General features: G+C 47.9%; 1 protein-coding gene across 1 annotated transcript in view; it reads right to left on the bottom strand.

The window, feature by feature from the left end:
- Positions 1-14,295, bottom strand: part of LOC147635279 (uncharacterized) — a 34,648-nt gene that overhangs the window by 19,723 nt on the left and 630 nt on the right. Inside the window, exon 2 of the mRNA XM_086802517.1 lies at positions 3,885-4,370. Coding sequence (XP_086658643.1) covers positions 3,885-4,370 — 486 coding nt within the window. The remainder of the gene's footprint in view (positions 1-3,884; positions 4,371-14,295) is intronic.

The following is a 14,295-nucleotide window of genomic DNA, read 5'->3' as shown; positions in this document are numbered from 1 at the left end:
CTGATTAATGTTGCAGAAAGGGGGCGTTGAATTTGGTGCTGCTGTATTGATGCTGTTGCTGCTGAAAATCTGTGCAGATGAACTGCAGCTGGTTGGAGCTTCTATACACAGAAGCGTAAGTGCGTAGCTCTCCTCAGGCATGCTGCAGAAGACGTGGAGACAAAATGACAGGCGAGGAGTTCCACTGGGCAAGTTCGCTTCGCTCCTCTTCACCTTCTCCAAGGCGTACGAAGCTTACGTGGAAAAGGACTTGGAATGCTATCGAGTCGACGACGCACGGCGTAGACTCCTCCAGCTTCGCACGAACCTACAGCACGGCGCCCATCGCACGTCGCGTGTTTGTTGCCGCCGACTCAACCTTGTTTGTTGCCGCCGACTCAACGTTGCCGTGTTTGTTGCCGCCGACTCAACGTTGTTTGTTGCCGCCGACTCAACGTTGCCGTGTTTGAGTGCTTTGCTCACGCCTAGTAGCCAGCCGACTAGCGACCAACGCCTGCTGCAAGCTGCTCACGCTGCCTACGACTTGGCTGAAGAAGCGAGGCAACCGGGGTTACCAGGTCTGCACAGCAGCACACAAGAGTCCGTACAGCACATGAGGTCGTTTTGCAGCTCTTCTACGCCGATTTCCAGCTCTGCACCCTTGAGAACAAAACCCTAAAACCAGGGCTCTGATACCAGTTGAATGGGAGATTAATTAGGGTTAGGTTTTTATGTGAGAGACAAACACACAGAGAGAAGAGAGAGAGAGAGAGAGAGAGAGTTGTGGGGATAAGTCAACTCAAGCATTGAGTGAGTGTGTGACTCCCCTATCACACATGTATATTGCACTAGTACACATAGATGATAGTGCACTTAGTACATTAAAAGTACTAAGTGTACTATGTACTATAACTTATGGGCTTGTACACACTACAAGGGTGGGCATAATGCCTTTACCCCAACAGGAGATGCTTCCAATCCAGATTCAGGACTACAAAGACACTCTGGAATGCTATGTCATGCATCTGGAAAATGTAGACTTGTTATTAGGGATTGAGTGGTTTAAGACTCTTGACGTCCAGATAGATTGGTCTAGTCATATTTTTTCTTTTCAGCATAGGGACACCAAGTATAGTATTTTAGGTGATTGTATCCATCCCTCTCAGGGACCTCTTGTAAATACAATTGATTTTGGAAATATAATGGATTCTTCTTTGTGTACCGCTTTCCATTGTGTATGGGACGTCATCCTAGTTAGCTCAGCTCGTGGCTCGGTGGGGACAGCCAAGACTGTGGGCTTGCCCACAGCTGTCATGGTTGGGAGGTGAGTCAGGCCTACACCCCCTTGCTTGTTTGGTTGTTCGTTTGTTTGCAGGATTCGAGTTTCGAACCAAGATCGATCACGAGGGAAGATCCGTGGGGATTTGACAAAGACAGACTCCATCATTACCTTCCAGATGCCATAGTTGGTTTGGTCCAACTGTCGGTCCACCAAGAATGTCAGCCATCTCATGGGTTCACAAGGTCTTGTGAAGGGACGGTGGGTGGGAAAAAAAATGAAGAGGAAGAGGAGGCTGCAACTGCTATGCAAGGTGGTTGTCCAGCAATCATGGCCTCCTTCTACCTGCTTCTCCATGTCCCGAACAGCCAAGAAATTCTCCAATCGGCTTCAAGCCACCTGGGGCTCTGATACCATGTCAAAATGGGCAACGGAAATGAGACAAAGTACTGAGAGCAGAAGTACAGAAATGAAAGAGAGGAGAGGGTGGTATAGACTCTACTACATACAGCAGAATCCGGTACACAATGGGTGGGGGGGGCAAGGCATGCTATATATACAAGAAGGGTAGCCAGTCGGCCAATAGCAACTAGACCGACAGACCCCTGATGGGCCCACGATTGGAATATGTCCAGTCGGCCAGTAGAACATCAGTTAGCTAGTGATAGATCAAGTCGGCCAGCATAAACAGTCTCCCTACTCCTAGCAAAACTAGGAAAAAACATGGACAGTGAGGAAAAATGGAGAAAGCTCCTAACCGGGCGGGCACACCCACAACAGAGATCCTCACTCCCTACTGAGTAATATGGTACAGATAAGAGATGACTGCTAGGTAGCCGGGGCATTGGTAAGACCAAAAGGCATCACCAAATACTCATAAAGTCCAAATGTTGTCCTCAATACAGTCTTGTAAATGTCCTCGGGAACAATCCTGACTTGATGGTAACCACTCTTTTAAGTCAATCCTGCTAAAGATGGTGGCTCCATTTGAAAGAAAGAGCAATCACAGGTTGTAGGCCCAAACCACAAATTGTAGAAGGTTGGGAACAATTGATTATTGCTGAAAATGAGCACGAGGGAAGCCCGTAGGTACTTACAAGCATAAGAGACTGTTTCTACACCCAATGACCTCTAGCAGATATGCAAGAATGAGATAGAAAATGAGTGCACCCTTATATATCCCTCCTATGAGCTGGTCGACCAGTTGTAGCAGGCTAACAACTATCATGTAGCATAAAAATGCTATAAAAAGCCTAAAAATGGTAGAAAATTCCTAAATAATATCTGCTAAAATATGCTAATGCAGGGTCTCATAAAATGACCAGTACAAGCATGAAAAGGTGTATGTAGACCCTCTATGATATATAGTCCAACACCTCCTCTTCAGCGCCAAAGGGGCAGTCCAATACAAGCACGCTAAAGTAACACCTCCAAAGTAGCTCTCGGAAGTGATTTGGTGAAGAGATCAGCCACATTTTCCTTGGTAGAATAGTAGGCCAGCTGAAAAAGTCCCAACTCGATCCAGTCACATACAAAATGATAATGCACCAAGTACATGCTTTTATAGGCTGAATGCCTCATCTTTCTCAACACTCTACTCATGCAGCAGTGACACTTGGCTAAACCAATGACATCACTACTTACTTACTTAAGCCCCTGTTCACACACTCTCACCTCTAGGAGGTGTTCACACACACTAACACTCATAGGAAGCGTTCACACACAAGAAACTTCGAATACCCAACAACTACCATGCCACCCGCTGAGTCCATAAGGAGCATATGGACGGACAGCATACACACCCTCTATGGCCGATGGGAGAAGCTTCGATGCGGCTCTGAGCATATGCAAAAACACTAAGAGGCTTTTCTGCAAATTTGGAGCAGCGGTCCTTTCCTCAGGGTCAGGGACAGCAAGGTTCCTTGGCTACTCCCCCTTCCCCCCCATTGTATGAGATAGCCTTTCCCCGAGAGCAGCCAGCCAGCGAGGAAGAGCCCCTATTTGTGCCCTTTCATTTTCTTGTCTCCCATGATTGAGACTGGGTCATGTACTTAACCATTTCGGCTGTTTTTTTTTGGGGGGGGAGTCTCAGCTAATCTTTCTTTTTTTTTCCCGGGAAAAAGATCCTTCAATTAGTTAAAGAGAAAAACAGCCACAAAGAGCTAAATACAAACTCGCCTCATATAAGGGCGGGAAACAAGTGATCATAAGGGGGAGAGATCCTTCTCCTCCGGCTGGCCGCTCTATGAGAGAAGGCTATCTTTTGTAACTAATGGAAGGATCTTTTCTTGGCCAAAAAAAAAAAAAGAGCCAACCCTACCCCATAGCCAATCCACGCCAAGGATGTGATGATTAGCTTGTAGATCACTTTGACTTGCTTTGCCATCGTCGAATTCACAAGGCTAAAGAACTCTCCTGCATGAAAACTAACTAGATAAATCTTGAATCAACATACTGGGACCAAAATCATGTTACAAGGACCCCACTCCGCACAATTTAACATGGAGGAGCTGCAACAACTAATGGCCAATATCAGTAATCACCTAAGCAGCCCTTCAACTTAGCTCTAGATTCAGACATAACTACAGCTGCAAGAAGTTTCTGAGAACTAGCAGGAGCTGCAAACCTGGCGAACAAAGCGTAGCAGCTTACTATCAGGTCCAATACCAGCAACTTGAATAGCTGATCTTAAAGCATAACCCCTGGTTGGCCTCAAGGCCGAGTCCCGCTCATCAATCTTGAAAGTGTACTTGATAGATGAAAGCAGAGAGTGTCCTAACTGTCTGCGGATGGAGCGAGATGCCATGTGATCGGGATCTTCCAAGGTCCGCCATGTAAGATTGTAGCTGAGATCATGATGCTTATCCGTTACCAATCCAGCAGAAAGCCCCACAAGCCGCTCTGTAAATGAGGAATATTTCTGCCAATCCTGATTGAATATGGAGGCACGAGTTACCAAAGCAGCTGGCAAACCCTTGAACCTGGGATAATAGAGTCCAGCACTCATTTCTGTTGTACCATCCCAGCCATAACTCCCTGTACTGTCCCAAGTCTCCGCATATCCAAGCAGGTTCTTCCACTTTATGGATCCTTCACACGTACAGCCCCGGGTCTGCAAATCACACAAAAATAAAGTAATATAAGCAACATAGTACAAACAAATGCAAAGGCAGCATACATCGGATCCATCCATATGTCCAAGTTTTTATGTTCTCGAACATAAGACAATCCTATGGGACATACAAGTTTCTCAACAGCCACAGACCATTGAAACAGAGCTCCTTGAGCATGCAAGCATACTCGGAAGCTGGACATTGAAAAACTCAGTATATATCAAATAAACCAAAAAAAAAGGCTACAGCCTTTCTTTTTAAATTAAAAAAGAGAAAAAACTTAGTAAGAAAACCCCCAAAAACCTTTAAAACAATCAAACAAAGCAAACAAGCAAAGCCATATTCTGTTCTTGTTAATTCCTCAAAAGGGAAAAAAAATATATTTTAAACATGCAACACTTGTGTTCTTGTGGGCTTCTGAAATTTCTGTTGTGAAGCAACTGCGTTTGGATAAACACATGGCCTAGTAATTCAAAAATACTACATTAATAAGACCAGATGGAGAAGCAGTTTGGCTTGAACTTGAAACAAACATGGCCTAATAGTTAAGAAGCGCTACATAAAGATAATCAGATGGAAAAGATGTTTAGCTTAGCTTGAACATAAACGAGCTGAAGCAACACTGATAACCAAAATATAGATTTAGCAAAAGAAAAGAAGAAAGGCACCGTAAATCAGGCTATCATTGTCATTGTATTCAGATGTTTACAGGATGACAATGACCTACTGGTTAAGAAGTAAAACATTAGGGAGACTGCTTAGCAACATATACGAGTTCTGTATAAGCAATGCATGCCTTGAGTCGTGACACTACAAGCCAGCTCTGGTGAAATTAACAGGGGGAAAAGACCCTACCTCAGGCTTCATCACCACATTACGTACTTGAGATGAATAACATGGCCTACTGGTTTCAAACGAATATACAGTACATATATTATAAAAAATGCCGTAACATGATTACCATGGCCCACTGCTTAGAAAGCACTACATAGTACATACATTTGGGGTGATTGTCTGGCTCCAACGTTTCAAAATAACCAGTACTAATCAACAATCAAATTGGTACATGATGCGACACTAGGAACCAGATTTAGCAAAAAAGAAAATATAAATAACCTGAACTCCAGCTTGGAAAAGATGCTATCATCACCACATTAAGGTGTTACATTGGTTACAATGACCTGGGTCCTACCAGTTCAGAGAAAAAGATAAGAGAACCTTAACTCAAGCTCAAAAAAGATGCCATGGTCACACATTGAGGTGTTAAGATGACTAAGGCAATACAGTAAGGTGGTCTGAAGCAACAATCAAAAAGACTATCTCAGGGCTTGGAAAAGATTTTAAAAACCTTAACTGGAGCTAAAATTATTTTCACCACCAGAATAAGGTGTTTGTTAGAAGTCATCTCCTGTCTATATTTATACACCAGGGCCTCTGTTGTGGGTGTGCCCGCCCTGTATAGGTGTTTTATCATTTTTCCTCACTCCTCGTATTTTTTCCCTATTTTTCCCCATTTTTCGGTGGTGTGGATGGATGCCAGATGTTGGCAGGAGCTTCTGGTGGCTGGCCGACTGTCCATTCAGCAGTCGTGTGGCTGGCCGACTGCCCAATCAGCAAGCGTGGAGTATTTTACTGCTGGCCGACTTGCTTTATGCAGTCGTGGAGTTTTCTATTGCTGGCCGACTGCTTCATGCAGTCGTGGAGAGCCACCAGCGCTGGCCGACTGCATGCATGGGGCATATAAACACTTTCTCATTCAGTTATTTGCGGGATCTTGTGTATAGAGAAGAGTTTACACACCTATTTCTCTGTGTTTCTTGTGCTGTCTATTTTCTGCATTCTACTTGCTCTTGTCAACCCAAGTTTGGTTATCATTTCCGCTGCATATTCTGACATGGTATCAGAGCCCTAGGCTCGTGATAGATCTTGGGAGTTTTCTGAGCAAGAGGGGGAGCGTTAGGTTGCTGATTGGTGGACTGTTTTGGACTGTTCGGGAAGAGAAGTTGCACGAGGAAGGCGGGCTAAGGTGCTGGACAGCCACTTGCAAGTTTCAGAGATTTTTTTTCCCACCCACGCACCCTTTCAATTTACTCCCCGCGATGGCAGATTTACTAGAGATGGCTGAGAAGCGCGTGAAGATTCCGACTCTCCCCACGTTCCCAGTGGACCGTCACTTGGACGGGTCCAATTACGGCATCTGGAAGGTCATGATGGAGTCTGTGCTGGAGACATATGACCTTGCTGATTTCATCATCATCGGGGTTCCACGGCCGGAAGCAGAGGAAGGGGAGTTACTGTCAATGAGGAAGGACCAAGAGGCACAGGCACACATGTGGGATCGTGTCAACGCCAGGGTCCGGTCATTTATTTTCCTCAACTGCACACCACAAGTGATCAATCATGTAAAGCACATGACGCTGGCGAGAGGCATATGGGAGCACTTGGCTTCTCTTTATAACAGGGTATCACCCATGAAACAAATCTCCTTGGAAGTGCAGATGCGGGTTACGAACCCTGCAAAGTCCTCGACGATGCGGGAACACATTAACAAGCTACAGGCCCTTCAGCAGGAAGTCCTACAAGCTGGGAAAGAGATATCATCTGAAGACATGGCCATCACTTTGCTGTCCCACTTCCCTGCTCGGTATTCTGCCCTCCACTCTGAATGGAACTCTAGGAGCAGGAACATACCTAGAAGGTGGAGATATCGCCGACAGTGCACGAAGATCTTCTGCATCTCTCATATGGGCTGAAAACCCTCATCATCCACTCGAGCTGCATGTCGATGTACATCATCTTCTCAGGCTGCATGCCCCCCAATAACATCTGTCTGGGCTGCATGCCCACTTACATCACTTGCTCCCGCTGCATGCTCTCACATCATTGGTGCGGGCTGCATGCCCTCTCACAACATCATCAAAATTCCCTTCACCGGATAACCTGCGAGGTTAAGGCCCACTTGCCCTCATCATCGGAAACAACATCGCCACGGCTTTTCAAATAAGCAATAGCCAACTCTTGAGGTTCCCTCGTTGATTACGAGTGGCAGGCTCAGCACCATTACCTGGGAGGAGCTTGTGCCAATGGTTGGACCAGGAGGAACGTTTCACGAACCCTCCTCACAGTGGCGGTTCAGAGGCCTTAACTGGCCAACGGTCGAAAGGCCGGAATAACAACAAGGGCAAAGGGAAGGCTTCACCGGAGAAGTCTTCTGAGAAGAAGCTTGACTCAGAACGAGAGAAGCTGAAGGCCGAAAGATCCTGCAATGATTGTGGCAAGAAAGGCCACTATTGGAAGAAGTGTCCTAAGCGGACAGGGAAGAGCTGATTCCTCAGCCTCAGCTGCAAAGACTCCGACATTTGTGCACTTAGAGATGATGGACTCCGACGCTTCATTATCTTGGAGCGAGGAGGCAGTTGGCTTCACCGCGAAGGATACCCGGGAATGAATTCTTGACAGTGGTGCTTCCAGGCACATGACTCCCTCCCGTGACTTCTTTCTGGATCTGAAACGGCAGTCGGGTCGCATCTTTATTGGCGACAACTCCACTATTCCGATACATAGTGAGGGCCGGATGGAGATTATTCCCGACGGAAAGGGGGGCAAGCATGCTTCCCGTGTTCTTTATGTCCCTGCTCTGGGTTTTCATCTTCTGTCAGTGCATGAAGTATGCAAGACTGGCTTTCGGGTGGAATTTGAGGAGCATTCAGTTGCTCTACGGGATCATGAGACTGGCCAGGTTGTTTGGGAAGGCGGTGTGGAGGATGGTATCTACAAGCTCTCTTCACTCTCCTCGTTGACAGGTTCTCAAGTCGGAGATTTGTGGCACTTTCGTTTTGGCCACTTAAATGTGGATGCATTGAGGCAAGCTTTCCGAGACCAGATGGTGGTTGGCTTGCCAAATGTTGGCAGTATGCAAGGGCGTTGCAGTTCTTACATACGTGGTAAGCAGCACGGGGAATCCTTTCCGAAGCAGGCTTCCAGGCGGGCTTCCAAACCATTGGAGTTGATTCACACTGACTTGTGTGGACCTCAGCAGACACCATCTTTGGGAGGATCTCTCTACTTTATGCTGCTTGTTGATGATTGTACCAGATTCACGTGGGTCTACTTTCTTTCCCAGAAGGACCAAGCTTTTGCTCGGTTCAAGGATTGGCACGTGATGGTGGAGAAAGAGTCTGGATTTCAGGTAAAGACTCTCAGGGCTGATAAAGGAGGTGAATTCTCCTCAACTGTATTTCTTAGATTTTGTGCAAATCATGGCATCAAAAGGGAACTGGCCAATACAAGATCGCCTTCGGAGAATGGAGTTGTCGAACGCAAGAACAGGACTGTGGTGGAGATGGCGAGGACCATGTTGGAGCATCGTGATCTTCCTTGTCCACTTTGGGGAGAGGCTGTGGCAACGGCTGTCCATACCCTCAACCGATCTCCGACGACTTCAGTAGCCCATATGACTCCATTTGAGGCATACTTTGGCAGGAAACCTGATGTCTCGCACTTCCGTGTCTTTGGGAGTGACGCATATGTACATATTCCGAAGAAGCACAAGGGGAAGCTTGACTCCAAGTCCCGCAAGCTTGTATTTGTGGGGTATAATTCTCTTTCCAAGGGATACAGATTGTATGATCCAGATAGGAACGAGATTGTTGTCAACCGGGATGTGGTCTTTGACGAGCATGTTCCAATATCCACTGTCGAGGAGCCGCCACTTCTTGGAGATCCAGAGGAGTCTGATGATGATTCCCAGACCATCATTCCAATTGATCACCCTCAGTCAGCAAAGGAGGTTGAGCCCGCAGCTGGAGTAGAGCCCGCGCGACCACAGGAGGCTCCACGATCTGTTCGAGTACCTAGGTGGTTGTTAGACACCCTTCGGGAGTCAGGTGTCACGGAGCTACCCTCCGAGTGGACCACAGAGGACGGCCCTCGAAGATCACACAGAGTCCGAGATAAAAGCAATACAGCGGAGCTTTTTCAGGTGAACTATGCTTTGATGTCTCGTATTATGCGGGACAAGGAGCCCACTTCTGTCAAAGAAGCCCTCTCACAAGATACTTGGAGGAAAGCCATGCAGGTGGAACTTGATGCCATCGAGAAGAACAACACTTGGGAGTTGGTTCCAAGGCCGTCGAAGCGGTCAATCATTGGTGTCAAATGGGTCTTTAAGACCAAATATGCGTCTAATGCATAGTGACATGGGATGGGGGGAACGGACCCTAGGGACGGGGAGCGCGTGGGACGTCCGCGGGACGGCAAAGCGGGGACGAAAACCTGACGGCGAAGTGGGGACGCCGGGAACGCGTTCCGGGAACGTCCCGGGAACGCCGTTCCCTGTCCGTACAGGGACGGTCAAACAGACCGTTGGCGGTATTTTTGACCGTTGGCGGGGCGCCAACGGCTATCTGTCTTGACCGTTTGGCCCTTGCGCCACTCCTCCAAAGCTTCTCTCTCGAGTCTCTCTCTCCCACATGGCTCCCCTCTTCTTCTATATAAGAGACCTCTACCTCCATGCTCTCCTCAAGCCCTCTCCTCTCCAAGCTCTCCCTCTCCAAGACCCAAGGCTCAAGCTCTCCCTCTCCATTGTCCAAGCTCTCCTTCTCCAAGCTCACCCTCTCCAACCTCTCCAAGCTCACCCTCTCCAAGCTCTCCTTCTCCAACATCCAAGCTCTCCCTCTTCAAGCTCTCCTTCTCCAACATCCAAGCTCTCCCTCTCCAAGCTCACCCTCTCCATTGTCCAAGCTCTCCTTCTCCAACATCTCCATCCCGATTCTCCGTCTTGACTCTTTCTCAAGCTCTACCATCCATCTCAAGCTCTACTCTATCACTATGGCATCCTCTTCTCAAACCCCTTCCTCTCCTCAACCCGGGTCCGCCGCCGCCTCCACCACTTCAACACCCGCTCCATCACGAAGAAGGAGGCCCGCCGTACATCGATGGAGTTGGTGGGATGAGGTAGAGTGCTCGCAATACGGTCAAGGGGGTGGTTCAAGACCATGGGTATGTAAGCTTTGCGGCTACAAGCGAACCGGCGGTGCCCACAAAGTGCGTGCTCACTTCTTGCATGAGCCCGGCAACGAAGTGCAATTTTGCAAGGAGGTTTCGGCCGAGAAGAAGAAGGAGCTCCTTGAAAAGCTTGTGGTTTATGAGGCGGCCGAGTTGGCAAAACGCAATCCTCAAGTGGCCGTCGACCCCACATCCTTTGTGAGGACATCAACGCCGCATGTACCTCGTTCATCAAGAGAGGCATCCGCTTCCCAGGGACGCCAAAGTACTCTTGATGAGAATTGGAACCCTCAATTGAAAGAGGAGGTGGACATGGCGGTGGCACGATTCTTCTTTCATGACTACATAGCATTTCAGGCGGCATGGTAAGTCCTTGGCACTATGCATATGTATTATTATTTAATATTTATACTATTATGTATTATGCGTTTATACTTTAGGCCGTAGGGTTGCTCATGTACTATTCAAATATCATGCTCTAAAGACTAAAAGACTAAATGATGGTAAAAATCTGAATTTTGTTTGTGTTTTGCATATCGTGTTTTGGATAGATCTCCATACTTTCGGGCCATGTGCAAATTGATAGCGGAGTATGGACCCTCTTATGTTCCCCCCTCTTCGGAGACCATCCGCACCTCTCTCCTTGAGAAGGAGACGGCAAGCGTGGAGGTGGCGGCCAACCACATGAAAGAGCAATGGGCTGAAAATGGTGTTACCCTCGTCGTTGATGGGTGGAGTGACACTAGAAAGCGCTCCATCCATGGAGTTGTTGCCTACTCACGAGGGGAGACATACTTTGTCGACTCCCATGATGCTTCCGAGACGGGGAAGAGTGCCGAGATACTTGCTGCGGAGTGGGCAACAACACTAGAGACGGTGGGGACGGAGAATGTCATTGCCATATGTGCGGATGGAGAACCGGCAAATAGGGCGGCGGGGACAATTCTCCAAGCAACTTATCCTTGCATCACCGTGTGCTTTTGCATGGCCCATTGCCTCAACAACCTTATCAAAGACATAGGGGCCTTGGATTGGGTTGCACCTGTCATTGAGGGTGCCAACAAAATAGTGACCTTTGTCCTCAACCATCAAAGGGTGCAGCACGAGTTTTCCAAGAAGTCAAGCCTCTCTCTTCTTAAGTATTCCGAGACGAGGTTTGCATTCAACTTTCTCATGCTAGGCCGCTTGTGTACATGTAGCGGGGCATTGAGGGGACTCTTCCTCAGTGATGAGTTTGCACGCACTTCAAAGGCTTCCACGACGGTCGGCAAATTTTGCAAGGAAAGGGCGGACGATGCGGCATGGTGGGAGGAGGCCAGGCGCTTGTGGAGATGGTGCAACTGATTATTGATCTCCTTAGGGTAGTGGATTCCACTCAACCATGCATTGGCAAAGTGTACGAGGCAATGGATCGCATGACAGAGAAGCTAAAAGCAATGTTCAGAGTCAAGCCTCACTATAAACAGGTCAAATCCCTATGTTTGAAAAGGTGGCAAGCCTACCACTCTCCCCTCCATGCTGCTGCCTGCATTGTTGATCCTAAGTTTCAAGGCAAGGGACAACACAAGGACAAAGAGGTGAGCAAAGGCCTTCGACAAACCTTGGATCGCCTTTACACTAGTGAGGAGGATCGCCGCACAATCAAGGACCAATTGCAGATTTATAGAGAGAAGCGGAGGGCTTTTGGTTTGGCAGATGCACAGGCGGACCGCTTCAAGATAGGGTCTGCACTTTGGTGGGAGGATTATGGTGCGGAAACTCCAAAGTTGCAGGAATTTGCTGTGCGCGTACTCTCGCAGGCTTGCAGTAGCAGTTGCCTAGAGCAACTCTGGTTAGTTTATAGCCACATTGCCTCTAAGAAGAGGAACCGCCTTGGTGTACAGCGTGCAAATGATTTGGTATTTGTCAGTGCCAACTTGCGAATGCTTTGCAAGGGCTTGACAAAGAAGGCAGATCCTTTCACCGAATGGGAGCAGGCACAGCAGGACCCACATCTCTCTGATCAGCAGAGGGCCGAGATTTTAGAGGAGCTTGAGGTTGTGCCCGAGGCATTGTCCCCCCCACCTCCCCCTCCCCCTCCACTTGAGGACCAGCCTATGGAGGACTTCACTGAGGAGGTCACGATTGATCTTCACCCTTTTCAGCCTCTTGCCTAGTCTCTTGAGTCTAGAGTCTCGAGTCTCGACTCTTGCCCCACTTTTTTGCTAGCAATCTTGTATCTTGGCACTTAGTCATTTTGCCTTGAGTGTACACCCTCCTTGGGCCTTTCATTATGCCATTTGGCATTTTTGTTTAGATTGTACACTCGCTTTTGTTTATCACGCCATCGGCGCCCCATTATAGTTTTTTGCTAATACGACTATGCATTTCTCCTCTTTTTGGTGCAATTTTGTGCTTAATGTCTTGGTTTCTAAGTGTAAATCAAGTGTGTTAAAAAAATTTGCAAAAAAACAATCGTTTTCAGATTGCCGTTTTTTTCACCGTCCTTGGGACGGCCTTTTGCCCCGTCCCCGTCCCGTTCCCCGTCCCATGTTTCTATGGTCTGATGGGTCGGTGGACAAACACAAAGCCAAACTAGTGGCTAAAGGTTATGCTCAGCGGCCAAGCATAGACTACGAGGATACCTTTGCACCGACAGCACGGATGTCCACGATTCGGACCGTTCTTGCCCAGTCAGGCTCCAAGGTTGGAGTGACTCAGATTGGGGAGGAGATCTACTTCAAGATACAATTTTACCCTCGGCTCAGGAGCAGTTTCTTGGAGCAACAAGAGGCAGCCAACTATTGCCCTCTCTTCGACAGAGGCAGAGTACCGGGCTGCTTGTAGTGCTGCTTGTGAGGTTGTGTGGCTGCGGAGACTGCTAGGCGAGATTGGGTTTCCACAGAAGGAGCCCACAGTCATCCAATGCGATAACCAGAGTTGTATAGCTATTGCTCGGAACCCGGTCTTCCATGCCCGGACCAAGCACATAGAGATACAGTATCAATTTGTACATGAGAAGATCTTGGCTGGTGACATCTTGCTACTTTATTGTTCGACAGAGGACAATGCGGCGGACCTCTTCACAAAGTCTCTACCTCAGGCTACGCTCAAGCGGCACTCCAGCTCCCTTGGGTTGATTTCACAGCCAGGAGCTGAGAGGGGGTGTTAGAAGTCATCTCCTGTCTATATTTATACACCAGGGCCTCTGTTGTGGGTGTGCCCGCCCTATATAGGTGTTTTATCATTTTTCCTCACTCCTCGTATTTTTTCCCATTGTTCGGTGGTGTGGATGGATGCCAGATGTTGGCAGGAGCTTCTGGTGGCTGGCCGACTGTCCATTCAGCAGTCGTGTGGCTGGCCAACTGCCCAATCAGCAAGCGTGAAGTATTTTACTGCTGGCCGACTTGCTTTATGCAATCGTGGAGTTTTCTACTGCTGGCCGACTGCTTCATGCAGTCGTGGAGAGCCACCAGCCTGGGCGACTGCATGCATGGGGCATATAAATAGGCCCCATGCCCCCCACCACTTTCTCATTCACTTATTTGCGGGATCTTGTGTATAGAGAAGAGTTTACACACCTATTTCTCTGTGTTTCTTGTGCTGTCTATTTTCTGCATTCTACTTGCTCTTGTCAACCCAAGTTTGGTTATCATTTCCGCTGTATATTCTAACATTGTTAAGATGATTACCATGATGGACTGGTTGAGCAGCACTACATTGAAGTGATTGCATTATGCTCGGACTCCGCTAATGCATAAAGGGGCTAAAGGGACACAAAAGCAACACTCAGAAACCCTACCTTGAGCTAAGGTGATCCCCTACCTTGGGCTTGGAAAAGATGTTTATGCTGCCAATCACATTAGGGTGATCTCATTTTCCTTGCCTTCCGATATACCACTACTACATAAGGGCACATGAAGCAACACTCAAAAAACC

This window comes from Cibotium barometz, chromosome 9 (assembly GCF_041138505.1).
Source record: "Cibotium barometz isolate CiBa-2024 chromosome 9, ASM4113850v1, whole genome shotgun sequence".
NCBI lineage: Eukaryota > Viridiplantae > Streptophyta > Polypodiopsida > Cyatheales > Cibotiaceae > Cibotium > Cibotium barometz.
This window is presented reverse-complemented; position numbering and strand designations above follow the sequence as displayed.